Source organism: Ammodytes marinus (assembly GCF_949987685.1).
Source record: "Ammodytes marinus genome assembly, chromosome: 1".
Taxonomy (NCBI): domain Eukaryota; kingdom Metazoa; phylum Chordata; class Actinopteri; order Uranoscopiformes; family Ammodytidae; genus Ammodytes; species Ammodytes marinus.
Window position 1 is genome coordinate 16,707,251 of NC_137230.1, and position 14,773 is coordinate 16,722,023.

The window sequence follows — 14,773 nt, forward strand, 5'->3', positions numbered from 1 at the left end:
GCTGGCTGGCAGATGTGCTGCTAAACACAGGCTGCAGCAGGACAGTCAAGTGACCACTGGCCTGCTTTAACAAAGACCTATTCCCATGAGCTGCCTGCGTGACCTCTCAACGCACAGACTGGGCAGTGGGGGAGAGCGGTGTTGGAAGGAGCATTCGCCCACTCCTCCAATCCCTTATCTCTGACACAAAGTTTTCCAATCATTCAACAGCATCCCTCCACTCAGCATAGACAGTGGCTTCATTGTCTCAAATCTCCATATCAGAACACAGAGTTGAAGAAGTCAATCTGTAAATGACTGCATTATGTCTAATCCTTTGTCACGCTCTATGACAAAATTAAAGTTGTGTTATAATACGCCAGATGACATTGGCAGTAACTGATAAAAAAATGTGATGAGCATCCAGCATTATTGCAGGGAACATTTAAGTCTTGTGCTCTGTCTTGCCACCCTCTGTATAGGGAACAATTTAAGGACACCTTTGACCTCTGGGCCTGCCGTTCAGAGGGAACCACGGCAACTTTTCGTGTCCAGCAGAGGAGAAAAGCAAGATTCCTGGCTTTGAGTTGTCTCACTTCAGGCCATTTTGTTCTTTCACACCACAGCTCCTACACTGTGCAAAGGTTTGCTCCAGGCTTCTTGGTGTTTCTAATTGTGCCGAGCCAGGCCAAGTCAGATGCACTCCTAGACAACTTAAAGTAATGCTGTGATCCTGGCCTGGCAGCCTATGGACACACTGGTAAGGTAAAGTAAACATTGTAAGTGAACAGCAGGGGCTCATTTAAATTCCACAACAAATACAGTGAATAATACTCAGCATAGCAGATCATCTGTATCTGGGAGAATAACCTTTTTCCCTTTTTTAAAGTTTTCGTATTAGTTGGAATACACTGCCTATAATATACCAAATACTTCTACAGTAAGCTACTTCACTCTATCGTAACATAGTTAAATAATAATATAGTTTTAAAGTTTCCATCTTATTTATTGACAAAGTGATTGGTCAGATCAATATCAGGGATGCACTGATTTGATACCCTGATCAGTATTGATGCTGATATCGTCCACTTTCAGGTATCGGTCAAGATGTGACAGGTCCACATTGAATACAGTTTGTTGATCAATGTTATCGTATACATTTTGTGTTTCTGTAATCCTTTTCATTCATTCTGGCATGGTGGGAAAAATTATTCAAAAGAGTTCCCACCAAGGAATTTGGGAAAGAAAAAGTACTGAGAGAAGAAGTCGTATGGGTGCATTCCTAAAATCAAAGGTGGAGTCAGCAATTCAGGTGAACGCTTGTCGCCGAAATCCCTTTTTCTCAAAATCAGTGAATATCTCCTCACACAATCCGCTACCTATACTGTGTGTGCGCTGGAAAAAAAATCTGGTGTTAATTCACAACCTAGGCTCTGTCAACAGGTATGTAAACAAATGATATGTAAACAAAAGGGCTCTGACTGACCCACCGTGGCTAGCAACATGTCTGTTTATAGAGCTTAGGCCGATTATTTCTCCTCAGCTTTCATGCCTTTTGTACCTGCGATCACATGGTGCAAAAGGCCAACATAAACAGAGCCAACTCAGGGGGGCAACTTCTCCACTGAGATCCCCATCAATCTGAACTCTATTGACAAAAGTCACAAGGAGAGGCTTGTGTGTCACATTCCTCTTCATCAAGGCCAAATCCCTTGTCACCTTTGTGCTTTAGCAACACAATGTTTAAGGTTACCCTCCATCACCATCACATTCCTCAAAGAACAACAAGCCCCTCCACAGCCTCAACATATGAGCATGATTAAAAAGCCATTAAATAGGTACTATTCCTGCACTAGAGACATAAAACATTCCTATTGTCATTCTTACAACAACAAATTAAGCTACAGCAACTGAAATGGTAGCTTGGCTGATAAAGAAGGAACTGAGGCTCCATGTGTAACACTATCTTTCAGCTGAAGAATTTACAGGTGACAAGGACACGGTGACACATGTATTACAATGTTAATAAAAATATGTGTACACAGTCTTTCTCCAGTGATAATACATCAAAGACAAAGGACCACATATCTCTGTTCATCTCTGAGCACTGCAGACCTACATGCAACAGGCAGGTCATAAAAGAGAGGCATGCTGTTTAATGAGGATTGCCACCCTGAGTTTTCAGTCAAAATGGAAACTTAGAATCAATCTCTGGATCCCTTTAACTTTATCAATTAACGTAATTAGCCTTGCAGTGGGCAGCGGGGTCCAGCTGTTCTGTCCACTGATATCAGGACAAACAAATGTCCTCAGACAAACCCTTTTCTTTTGCAGGCATGGGGGGGCAATGTGGACAAAAAGGGTCATAGAGAAAAGCTTTTCACTCTTTCACCAGAGTAGTGAGGTAGAAAGCAATTGTGTGCAAAGCCTCCAGCCCCTACTGACCTGGCGAGGCCTGCCATAAAGTCCGGTCATTTAGACACTCAGAGTAAGGCAGCGGTACTGGGGGAATGGCAATTCACATTGGTGTGTGTGTGTGTGCGAACGTGTGTGTGCGCACAACTCACGACAACCCCCACTGCTGCCTCTGTGTCCTTCAACTGAGCATTTCGCAGGTATGTGCAAACTTTATGAGCTTCCAGATAGACCCTCAAGCAGGTCTAAGTGCCATTTTAAAACAAACTAGTAAAGCTTACTGGCAACCTTTATCACCTCATAACTTTAACAATAAAGCAGGTAAACTACTCAATTAATTAATGGAACTACATATACTTTTTAAATACCAGAAAATATCTTGGACTGGAAACAAGACTTAAAATGAAAACATTTTCCACTATGGAATTACATGGAAACACGGATTACAATCCAAGGAGAAGACATGAGAAACAGGTAGTATCTGCCTCATTTAATTTAACATACATTTACATTTCAGCATCTTGCAAGCAATGTTAAAAATCCATGTTTTAGTACACATTGGAATGCATTACCAGCAAGGAAAAAGGACTTAACAAATATTCTGCACAGTGGCACAGCAACTTGCATGGTTAGGGAGGAGGGGATATAAGGTCCCAAAAGACCAACTCTGCCCGACGCTTCCCTACTCCCCCTTTAAAATATGAGCCAGCTCACACAGCACTGAGGGAGAAAGCATCCCAGAAGAAAAGAACAATTCCTTAAGCGATCAGGGTGCAATAACATGAAAGCCCCAGCCTGTGAATAGGGGTCATCTGCTCTTTAGCATTGGAGAGCCGGTATCCTGGACAGCTCCTAACCTTTCAAAAATGCTGCTCCTTCATTAACACACCAATGGGCATGTCCAAAACACTATCTTTAGGCTCCAACTTTGAAGACTTTGGAACCTCTTCCTCCACTGCTACCACTCAAGCTGCCCCTCAATGGATCACTGAGCAGCAAAAAATAAAAGTAATGTTTATGCGTTTATTTCACATTGCATGATGCACATAGGGAGATTTTTTAATCTCACCCATTGATTTAGCAAGTAAAGGGAAGGGAACAAACAGAATATACAATACATCTGACTCAATGTCCATCCCCCTTACATCACATCACAGCCCACTTTTCCAATGTGATTCCACCATGATACTCACTTGCGATTGTAAGCCGGGCTTTCTGGCTTAGGATTGCGCCATACTTGTTGTGAGCGAGGCATTGATAGAGCCCTTCATCTGATTTTTCTCCTCTTCTGCTCTCCACCTCTGAAATATAAAGGGAGTCGTTGGGGAGCAGGTACACCCGTTCGTTCTCCACCACTCTTACTCCGTTCTTGAGCCATCTGACGTTGATGGGCGACTCTCCATGCGCCTGACAGTCCAAAACAACAGCTTCCCTCCGCATGGCTGTGACATCATGGGGCTCCTTGATGAAAAATAACTCACTAAAACATAAAACACCTGCAGAGAGGAGAGAAAAGTGTGGAGTGAAGGTTGTTTTCAGCATGTTGAAGAAGAACGCAGCATTCAGAGAAAAGATACACACACTGATCCAACTGCTGAGTGATTTGAAAAGCTGAGTTTTAAATCAGTCTGAATGCCTGTAGTCAGTGATAACACTTTATCTGGGTGGGTATACAATCAATGTTCATACTCTCAATGGATACAAGAGTCAAGAGTGACACCAATTAAAAGGCCCAACTGAGGTGAAATAGCACATTCGAGAGGCGATACCCGCCAGCAGGAGGTGTATTGTCCTGTACAGTAATTGCATTCTTGCTTCCTGCTCCACTTTAATCTAATTACATATGGTTCATAAAGCCACTAGCTGAAGGTAAAACAAATGATCCTATCAGTCCGCAGTCTGTTACTGAACTCTCAGCATGAGCTTTAAACCATTTAAAAATACATGTGGACTGAATACAGAGCCTCATTCCAAAATTAAAAAAAAGCTTTAATTAAATTAACCAACTTTGCCATTTCTTCACTTCCAATTCAAAGCAATCACATAACAACCATATTTCTTAATCTTACAAGTCAATCTTCAACCTAAGAAATCAAACTAAGTGACCAATAAAAAGCCTGGCCATAGTAGCCTATGCATTTGCACTGACACACTACTTTGCTCTCATTTCAGCTCTGTAATCGGATTATACCATAGACTGTGTATGAATATAGCGTACTGAACAAATAAATGTTTTTAATTAGTTGTTTTACACTTTACAATTAACAAGTAATGTAACTTCTGTCTGCTCAGCTCTAACTAGCCATGTAATGCATCCATATGCCAATTAGATATATATGGCAATAATCCGAACAAACCTCACAAAGATTTGGATACAGGATACACAGCACTTTCACAAAAGTGAACAGCTCCAACTGATGGTTAAATTTCACTGGTGGTTAAAAACGTTATCACCGTTAAGAGTTAGCCTATTATTTTAATATCTAAACGTGTTTATTTTATTGACATTGACTACATAGCAGTTCATCGTCCATGTAATGATATGTTAACTTGAGTCCCAGCAGCATTAGGAAGACTGTTAAAAAAAACGTTAAAGTTGAATTTATACGCTGGAGACTTGAGGGTAGCCTACACAGTCAAACATAAAAGTTCAAGTCATCAGTCAGGGATGAACCTCAACACACCAGTAAATTCGTGTGTGTGTGTGTGTGTGTGTGTGTGTGTGTGTGTGTGTGTGTGTGTGTGTGTGTGTTTTTATCTTCCAACTATGTAACAAATTATCACAAAACACTCCTTACCTGAGATTGGAAGAAAAACGACAAAAAATAGAAACAGCAAGCGCTGATTTAATTTCCTTTTGACATTCGCCATTTACATGAATTGTCCGTGCATGCTAGCTACTCTCTCATAGTTGTTCCTGCCGGATGAACTGGCTGCTACTGAGGTGGAGGAGGGTTGGTGTCCGGAGCTGCAGGACTCCAGGCTAGTTTCCCTCCTCTAGGGATGGACTAAGTCAATTAATCATCTCATCTGTAGGTTTGGGTGAAGCTTTTGGTCCAGCGCCACCTAGCGTTAGCTGTAGGTCAAATAAAGGACATAGGCCTCCTGAACTCTGCATCCACCCATCAGCTCTCACTATGCGGTTGCTATTATTAGGCTACCTATTGGAGTCTGCAAAAGAAAGTTATCGTTTGGTTATATGGAAAAAGTTCTGCTGCAGAAGTAGGCCTACCTGTAGGCTAATATGAATTTTACATTTCAGTGTATCTTTGGGGATGAAGTCTGAGATAGGCTACATCATGATACTTTTGAAAAGCAATCTTTGCTAAGCAATGAATCATGTTTTGAATTTAAATGATACTACTATGCTACTTTTTTTCTTAAGCAGGATAATGTCTTTCCACTCTATAACATGTGACAACCTGGGGATGTTATAATGCATACATAGCCTATCACTCCTTAAGTCATTTGATGTGCAGTTGAAATATGTCAAGAAATGTTACATGGAGGGTGGGAATTTATAAATGTTTATTTCAACGTTTTATGTCTATTATTCATGTAACTTACATGATTAATACCTTTATATCCCATCAACATCTGTCAAGTACTTTCCTCAACACACCAACTTCAACACCATCAGTAACATAATTAATTGATCAGGAATATTAATACTGCATGATCTGTAAGCCTATCTATAACTTTAAGATGAGATATTTCATGGTTTCCTGTGTAGTGTACAGCATATACTATAGAGCCTGACAAATACTGCATGTTTTTTACACTGTCACTGTGTTTGTGACAATAGGACTTCAGCACTCTCAAACAGATAATGTTAATTCACTCTCAATACCAAAGCCCTTTTACCTGACCTGTATCAATACAAGTGCAGCTGTATTGATGAGCCCTGATTCCCCAGTATCACAGACCAACTGCCCACCAAATGCTCTCTGCTGAAATGGAAATGAGTTTGTCTCTTGTCCTTTAAAATCGAGGGCCTTCAATTATGAGGAAGCATTGATAGGACCAGGACAGCTGCTGTGTCAATGTCGATATTGATCCGATGCCCATCATTTATTGTGGATGGGGGATCAAACCCTCTCCCTCCCACGGTCCTGGCCCCTCCCTCTGTGAACCTTAATTCAGCAGCAGGACCGCAACCCAGCTGTGATGTCCGCTCCATTGGAGACAAGAGAAAAAAACACTAAGAGCAGATTTGGTCATAAACAAATTGCCCAAGGGCTATTCTTATGAACGTAACAGAAATATTGATCATGTTGAGTAAAATCATGCAACAAAACATGTTAACTGTGTACTTAAAATACTATTTAAGACATTCAAAAATATGTTTAAAGGTTCAAACATCCTCAATGCACTTGAAAATGAGACTAACATTCAACATAAGAAATGCAAATTCAATGGAAAGTTGCTCACTGAATGCAAGCTAGCATTTTCCCTTTTAATAAGAGTTCAAGCAAATATTGTAGCTGCTTTATTCAGCTGTGACCAGTTTGGTTCATTTAAATTTGGATCAGACTAATGAACTGGAACAAAGTAGAAGCTGATAATCAATACACAAGTTGTTTATGTATTTAGCATACAATCCAGCAATGCTCTATTTGCAGCTTCTTAAACATTATGATTTTCTACTTTGTAAGATGTGCTTTATTTGTTTGTTTCCCTAAAACAAATGCAGTATTAAGAAAAACTAGTAGTGCCATCTTCAAGTTACTTTAACTTTTTTTCTTTTGTTCGCATTAAATAACTTTTGAAACTAATCAGTAGCCGGTGTCAAGTGCCTTCTCAAGATTTAAAATTTTGAATAATTACTTTGGTACATGAACAAAACATATCTAACCCTTTCCATCCCATGGTTGAAATGACCTCTACACACTTCATGACCTATTTGCTTGTTACGTTTCCCTGAAAAGCAGTTTGTACAGTATTACATAACCAAACTCTGGTCCTCACCCCCCCTCTTACATAACGTGAGAAAGCGAGAGCGGCCTGATTCATGTTCAGCCGGTTCCTCCCCAGGGTGTGTCATTAATCACGACTTCGGCTACAGCACCTGTCAATACGGCACAGCTTGTTGTTGGAGTGACGGTCGGCCTCATGTGAGCTCCGGCCTATCTCTGAGACTGGATCAATGCAGTAAAAGTCATTATCAGGTTATGAATGTTGGTGAGGTTTTCCCAGGACCTGTTCCTATTGGCTGAGGCCTGTGTTGTCCTGCTCCCACACATGCCCATCCCCGCTGACCCCTAGAAGTTTTTCCTAAAGGCCGGCCTGGACCCTGTGTGACCTTTCCACTGACCCCTAAGGAGGGGAGTTTTTTTTATATAGTTCTTGAGGGGGGTTGGGGAGAAATTAGGAGTCCCACAAAAAGCTCTGGCCACAGAGGTATGGGTGAGCTCTCTCCACATACCCAGCTCTCTGTAACCAACATTACATATGAATTACGTTCCTCATACTGTAGGTCTAAATTAGCTGCACCCAGGAACAGCTAATTTAGAGATGAACAGTCAGAATGTGTTTTCAGCTCTGTTATAACGCCAAACACAGTTTAAAATGAACCACAGTGAAACCCATTACAGAAAAAGAAGCTGAGCTCAAAAATAATGATCAATGTATTTCCTGTCAATACGATTTGAAACAAACCAATTGTGTTTGTCAGATTTAGCTTTAAAATTAGTTGATAGTCTTTAGGAAGAATAATATAGTGTTCTTTATCTCCCCCTGCTGGAACAGTCCAGTACTACAAACCCCTACAGCAGTGCAACCACAAGGATACAATTCATGACATACAGTATGTGGCACCCTCAATAGAAACAGTACATCTCTGGAATAAGTTTAAGAATTTAAATGATATTGAAGAATACTAGAAGATAAAAATGACTAGATAATGTCAAAAATAAAATGTCATACAGTGTTCATTGTTTATACCCCAATTCCGAAAAAGTTGTGACGTTATGTAAAACGTATATGAAACAGAATGTGATATTTTGTTAATCCTTTTTAACATAAAATCAAATTGAAAACAATACAAAGGCAATATATTTTAGGTTTTACCCTATCTATTTAATTGTTTTTCGTAAATATATGATTATTCTGAATTTGATGCCAGCAACACATTTCAAAAAAAGTTGGGACAGGGGCATCAAAAAAGATTGGGAAAACTTTAGAATGTTAAAAAACTAAACTGTTTGGAACATAACTCATATAACCATGTTAACTGGTAACAGGTGATATTATCATGAATGGATACAAAGTGGCATCCCTTAAAGATTCAGTCTTCACAAGCATGGGGTGAGGCTCTCCACTTTGTGAAGAACTGCAGAGAAAAACAGTCCAACAGTTTAAAACCAAGATTCCTGCAAATAATTTAAGATTATGGATCATGGATCTACAATCCATAATGTATAAGATTACAATATTCAGAGAAACTGGAGAAATCTTTGCACGTAACGGGCAATGTCCAAAATGAATATGTTATGCCATGACCTCATTGTTTTTGTAAATCATGAACGTTGTTTCCTCCGGGCTCCAGAGAAAAAGGACCATCCAGATTGTTACCAATACAAAGTTGAAAAGCTATAGTGTCTGTGATGGTATGGGGGTGGGTAAGTGTCCATGGCATGGGTCACTTGATTATCTGTGAAGGCGTCATTAATGCAGGTTATTTTGCTTTCAAAATGTAAACAATTGACAATGTCCTTTTTCAGTTCCCAAATGCTTACTCATAGTTTTTAAAAGAAAGGGTGATGTAAAAAAAAGGTAAACATGCCCCTGTACCACTTTTTGGATATTTGTTGCAGGAACCAAATTTAAAACTTGAATATTTCCAAAAAACAATAAAGTTGATCAGTTTAAATAAATACATATGATGTGTTTTTTGTACTGTTTTATATAGATCAACGCCGAAAAGGATTAGGAAATGATCACATTCTGTTTTATTCACATTTTACATAAAGTCCCAACTTTTTCGGAATTGGGGTTGTTCTATGTTATATATACTGTATGTATATAATATAAATAAATAAATGAAAAGCTGTTGAAAAATATCAAAATAATTTTTTTTTCTTTCTCCATTGCCAAAAAGATAACCCAGTTTTGAGAATTGAAAACAAACACTAAAATCAAAACTGTGTTTCGATTTGTAAAACAACAAATGTCAAAATCACATGCTGGCGTCTCACAAAGGAAATCCTTTGTAGACAAAGATAAATATCACACACATCTAAAATATATACATAACATATTTACAATGCATAACTTATTTTCTATTTAGAGTTGTTGACCAATCCATTAATACATACTTACATCTGCATATAACTGCATTAAAGTGTGTTTAGCAGGGGGCACTTTCAGCTGAAAGTAGATGCCAGCAACGTGGGTGTCGGTGCCATATTGACAGGATGCATATGGGGTTGGGAGGCAAGTCAGATATTTCTCATTTAACTCCTACCAGTTGAATTACTCAGTAAAGAGGCACCTGTGACCTGTATGGATTTGGGGTTTGCAACATTTTGAGGTGTAGGCCTACTTGAGGTGACTTTTCTACATTCACTACAGAACGCAAACCAGTGTTTGATGAGGCGGGGCATGAGTGGCAGTTGGTGATGTACAGTAGGGGAGAACGGGGTAAAATGTCACACGGGTTGGTTGTCACAATCGTTATATCTCGGAACCAGAAGGCGCTGTCAGTGAAATTTTGTTATGTAAATATCCAGAATTGGGATCAAAGGTCACCTACATAGTCTTCCTTGGAGTTAGACTGCTGAATTTGAGGTGGGAGGACTGTTTGTGTTTTTCCTGTCAAATTGAAAATATTTAGCTCCTCAGTTTTTTTCTTCTAGGCTTTTACACAATGGGTTTATAACAAAACACTTGTTACCCATAAAAAGTGTGAAGGGTAAACTATAGTTTAGATTGTGGTTAGCAAGCTAATTAGTTGTCAGATGGTTGTTGGCCTTGATGCTAGCAAGAAATTCAAGTTGGGGTTGGTCGTCACATTTTTTGGGGGGTTGGTTGTCACATGTTATCCAAAGGCTGCAGCCAGAAAAGGAACCCAATAACGAAATAAATTGTCAAGCTGTATCCTCAATGACATCCCAGAGAAGGAGAGAATAGAGCAGGAAAAGGCAGCTAGCATGCAAAAGAAAAAAGGCCAACACAATCAAAACAACCCAGTGCATCCCAAACTAGACCAGCTGCCAAGGCTACAGTAAGTTATGTAGGCCTATTTGTCAACTTGACAATGCAATTAAACTTTCAAATTTAGTTCTGCTTTCTTGCCGTCTTTTTAAGATTATTCCCATTAAGATAACATTGTGACAAACAACCCCATAGTGTGTGACAACCTACCCCTCATGGGGTTGGTTGTCACAATGTGTAAGGGTGTCTTTGATGATTAATTTCTTCTTTATTACAATAAGATAGAAAAAGTGAGGGCTGGGGTACACATTTCAAGCCAACACCTTAAGCTTCTATTTAATGTAGGACTGACTATTGAAAGATGTTTAGGTGATGAGCAATTCGCACTAGAGTAAAAAGTGTGCCTACTTACCCCGTTCTCCCCTAAATGCGGACGTAAATTAGGTCCTCTATTTGTGTGTCCAGTTCTCCACTTGTCCACCACCTTTGTTTTATTTTCATAAACACTCTGGCTGTGTCTTGATTCAGAGACCACGCACTTGGTAGGACGCAGTCTCGCGGTCTATGAAGGCTATAGCCTATGAAGGCCGATTTTAAGGCCGGTTTTAAGGCCAACGAGCCTTGTTAAACGAGACGGTCTCCGCAGGTCTCCGTTTACGAGCATTTCCGGTTTACGTAACCTTGCGTGACGACTCGCCGCTCCTGTGCTGCCTAGCAACCCTGATTGCTGCCAACGGAGACAGCCCTGTCAGCGGAGGAAAAAAGAAAAATAAGTTGTCTACCAGACGAAAAGAAAAAAAAGTACAAGAAAAAAAGAAAGGATGATAAAAGTTAAGAAGATGGAGCAACACGTTGCTGTTTTGTTATTTTTTATTTTATTTTATGCAATCTCTGAAAAAAACGCAATGAATCTTGGGATATGTTGGGCCACGAAGGATACATCTGATGCAGCCTTCAAAACTGCTTCAAAACCGTGAAACGAAGGCTGCATTTCACGACCGCATATGAGGAGCCTTGCAAGGAGCCTTGCAAATGGGACAGCCTTTGCGCGCCGCTATGACGCAATCGGTCTTCAAATGCAGCCTACGAGGCCGGTTCCAAGACCGCAACCCCTGAATCAAGACACAGCCAACATGTTACACTCACCCATACACTCCTGGGACTACTGATATTACTGATTTATGTTTTCTTGATGTTTTAGTTAATCTTTAATTGTTTTGCCTAATAAAACCTTTTGAGGTTCCTCTTTGTGTTGCAAGAAGAAACAAACTTGTAACAATTCATTGTTTATACACTGCTGCTTATAAACACGTAATAGGTAAAGTGTTACTGAGAACTATGTGAAAATAATCAGAAATTAATATGAATGGAATGCATTTCATATTGTGAACACTTCATCAGCCTTTGCAGTCATTTAGCACAAACGACAGAAGTGGCTCAAACCAATAATGAAACTAATAATAAAAACAGCTAAATAAATGGAAACGTTAGAGACAAAGACACAGAAAATTGTTTTTATATATTTCTTTATTTTTCAAATATATTTAATTTGGTGTATAGGTCACATTGGGATTTACCAGCGCATTTCACCCTTTAAACTGTTGTATACATGTTGCATGCATGCATGTTGTTGTAATGCACTTATAGGTGTTATAGTCAAATTCTATAATAAGAAAATCTGATATATCAGGAAATTAAGTGTTGATCTATTCATTATTCTTCAGTAAACAATACATATATAAAATTACTTTAATTTAGAGATTAGAACATCAATAATCAATCAATTTCTATGATACATAACAAACGAAGGCCTCTGTATTTAATCCTTAATATAGGTGAAAGAAGAAAATGTGCTTATTTTCAGCAATGTTCACATGTAAACATTTCAAACACATGTGCACTTGAAGCATAGGATCGTTATCTTAAAAGAGCGATTTAAGCGGTCTGCAGGTGACAGATTGAGAAAGTTTCAGACAGTTCAGAAGTAAGACTAATCGATATTAACAAAGTGCTTCACTTTATAAAAGCATAAGTATAAAAATTGTGTTGTCAGAGACAAGAAACCAGCCCACCATCTTCCTTTATCAACGACCTGTAAACATGGCAGGCAGTGTAAACATTTGTTTTTTACTATTCAGAAAACGTTAAAACTACGGCTTAAGTACAGCTACTTTTACTTTTCTACAAAAGGTATTACAAGTGATTACTCATTTTGAAAACACTAATCTGTACACACCAGAGCAAGTTCTACTCTTAAAAACAGAGCACTGTGCTGCAATTAGACACCCGTGTTGAGTAGAGGAAAACTAAATGATCATTCATAGACAAAAAGGCAACAAAACATACTGTATGCAAAGTGTATGATAAGGTCAGTTAAGGTCAAGCTACTGGCCAGGAGAAATAATGCATATACGCATTCATCTATTCCTGTGATACTTTCACAGTGTGTGTTGAACTTGAGTAGAAGCGGCATAAAAATGTAGAGGTTCATTATCTGCCAATTTTAAAAAACTTTGAGCGACAGTTTTAACAATTAAATGTTTCACCGCAAAGTTTTATATTTCTATGTACATTGTATTTATGTAATAACTGAAAAACTCAAACATAACGTGTATGATTATGCAAAAGATTTCAACACAATCTAACACTGCATGTGATCTTTGGATCTGTGAATGACACAGACACAAACCACATTATAATAAGCTTTGCCCATTAATGGTCCTGATGTTGGTAGATCACTACTAAACTGAATGAATGAGTTGTTCAAACTAGTAGATAAAACTGCCAAAAATGCATATATTTGGGATCCGCATCAGTATTTCTGGTATGATGGAATGAACAATGTATAATTATTAATATAATTTAAATAGAGTGAAATCTTTACACCTGTTTTATTAAGGTTGAAATGCAAATCTATCAATCAGGTTTTTGCTGTTTTAAACTCCATGTGCATCTGGAATAAACTGCTTCTACGTTGTTGCCTTCATGTTTGAATTTTAAAATCTTTGCACAACATTTTTTTGTACTATTGTTTACATTTCGGGGCCATTGACATGTTTAATGTTGATACTGGACAGGAGACATGGGTTATGAGTCTTTCAACTACAATGTGAAGACAAAATCTCACAAGTGCATGATGTAAGAACAGGCAATTCAGCCTAAATAAAAACTAATCATTTTGTAAAGTTAGGCATTTTTGATATACAGTTTATACCTTTGCATTTTTGCTTTGTAAACTCAAGAGCACCCGGAGATATTAAATACAGCCGTCGCTCCAGTCTTTCCTCCGCATGCGACTCAACAGAGGACCAAGGTGATGGTTGTGTGACTGTCCTTCATCTGTCACACAGCTGGCAGGTTTGGAACCTGAGTCTGACACACAGCTTTGATTCGCTCATCAACGTCTTTGCATCGCACTGCTTGGCTTTACTCCGATGGCTGTTATGTCCCTTCAACTCATTCACAGCGGAGGGCACTAATCCACTCCGTCGAAGCCCTGTGCGTTCTCAATGGCAATGTTAAGTTTCTCCCTCAGCTCCTCAAAAGACTCGTAAGGAGGCAGGTCCAGTCGATTAAAGCTGCAGGAGGCAACAGTAAAGATGTGTTATGTTGGCCTAGACTATCAAAAAACTCAAAAATAGTCTAAACTACATTGCTTCACATCATAACAATAGATATTAACAAAATAAATAAATCACAGGGAAGTGCTTACCATGTGTGGGCTCTGGGGAGTTTATCACGTGTTCCCCACTGCTCAATGGTGAACAGCTGTGGTCCATTAGATCCTGAAAAATGAAACCATCAAATGTCAGATAAATAAAAACATACAGCATGATTTTTAGCTTGAAGTTCAAGCCACCTGTGAAATGAAGACGGTATAGAGGGGAAAGATGCAAGGCACAGGCTAAAAAAAGTTCACTTAATTTAATGCAAAATGAAAATAATTATTTTAGGGATGGATAATCTAGATTAACAAAACATAATATTAAGGAACAAACAACTTTCTAACAACGACAGCATGTAGAACTAAAAAAAAACACTGTAGGTCATCTCACCATAGAGTTCAGCAAAGCCATTCATTGGGACCCTTGATGTGCCAGTCACAAACTGTAAGAGCCGAATTCGCTTTTCTGCATCCATCAACAGCACCGTCTAAAACAACAGATACAAATAAATAACTAATACAAAGCTCTTCTCAAAAGAGAACCAGAGCACCGCTTGTTTA

At 38.9% G+C, this 14,773-nt stretch overlaps 2 protein-coding genes across 5 annotated transcripts in view; both read right to left on the reverse strand.

Annotated features, from left to right (window-relative positions):
* The window catches only part of prtga (protogenin homolog a (Gallus gallus)), a gene marked incomplete at both ends in the record, with an annotated part of 31,497 nt that extends 26,232 nt beyond the window's left edge, over window positions 1–5,265 (reverse strand). The window contains 2 exons of the mRNA XM_080028382.1: window positions 3,588–3,890; window positions 5,193–5,265. Of these exons, the coding sequence (XP_079884508.1) occupies window positions 3,588–3,890; window positions 5,193–5,265 (376 nt within the window). The remainder of the gene's footprint in view (window positions 1–3,587; window positions 3,891–5,192) is intronic.
* A 6,808-nt stretch (window positions 5,266–12,073) lies between these two features.
* Window positions 12,074–14,773, reverse strand: part of nedd4a (NEDD4 E3 ubiquitin protein ligase a) — a gene marked incomplete at its 5' end in the record, with an annotated part of 33,632 nt that continues 30,932 nt past the window's right edge. For all 4 annotated transcript variants that reach the window (XM_080030098.1, XM_080030097.1, XM_080030096.1 and 1 more), the window contains 3 exons: window positions 12,074–14,126; window positions 14,261–14,333; window positions 14,604–14,700. In XM_080030098.1, the coding sequence (XP_079886224.1) occupies window positions 14,024–14,126; window positions 14,261–14,333; window positions 14,604–14,700 (273 nt within the window). In that variant the 3' untranslated portion in view covers window positions 12,074–14,023. The remainder of the gene's footprint in view (window positions 14,127–14,260; window positions 14,334–14,603; window positions 14,701–14,773) is intronic.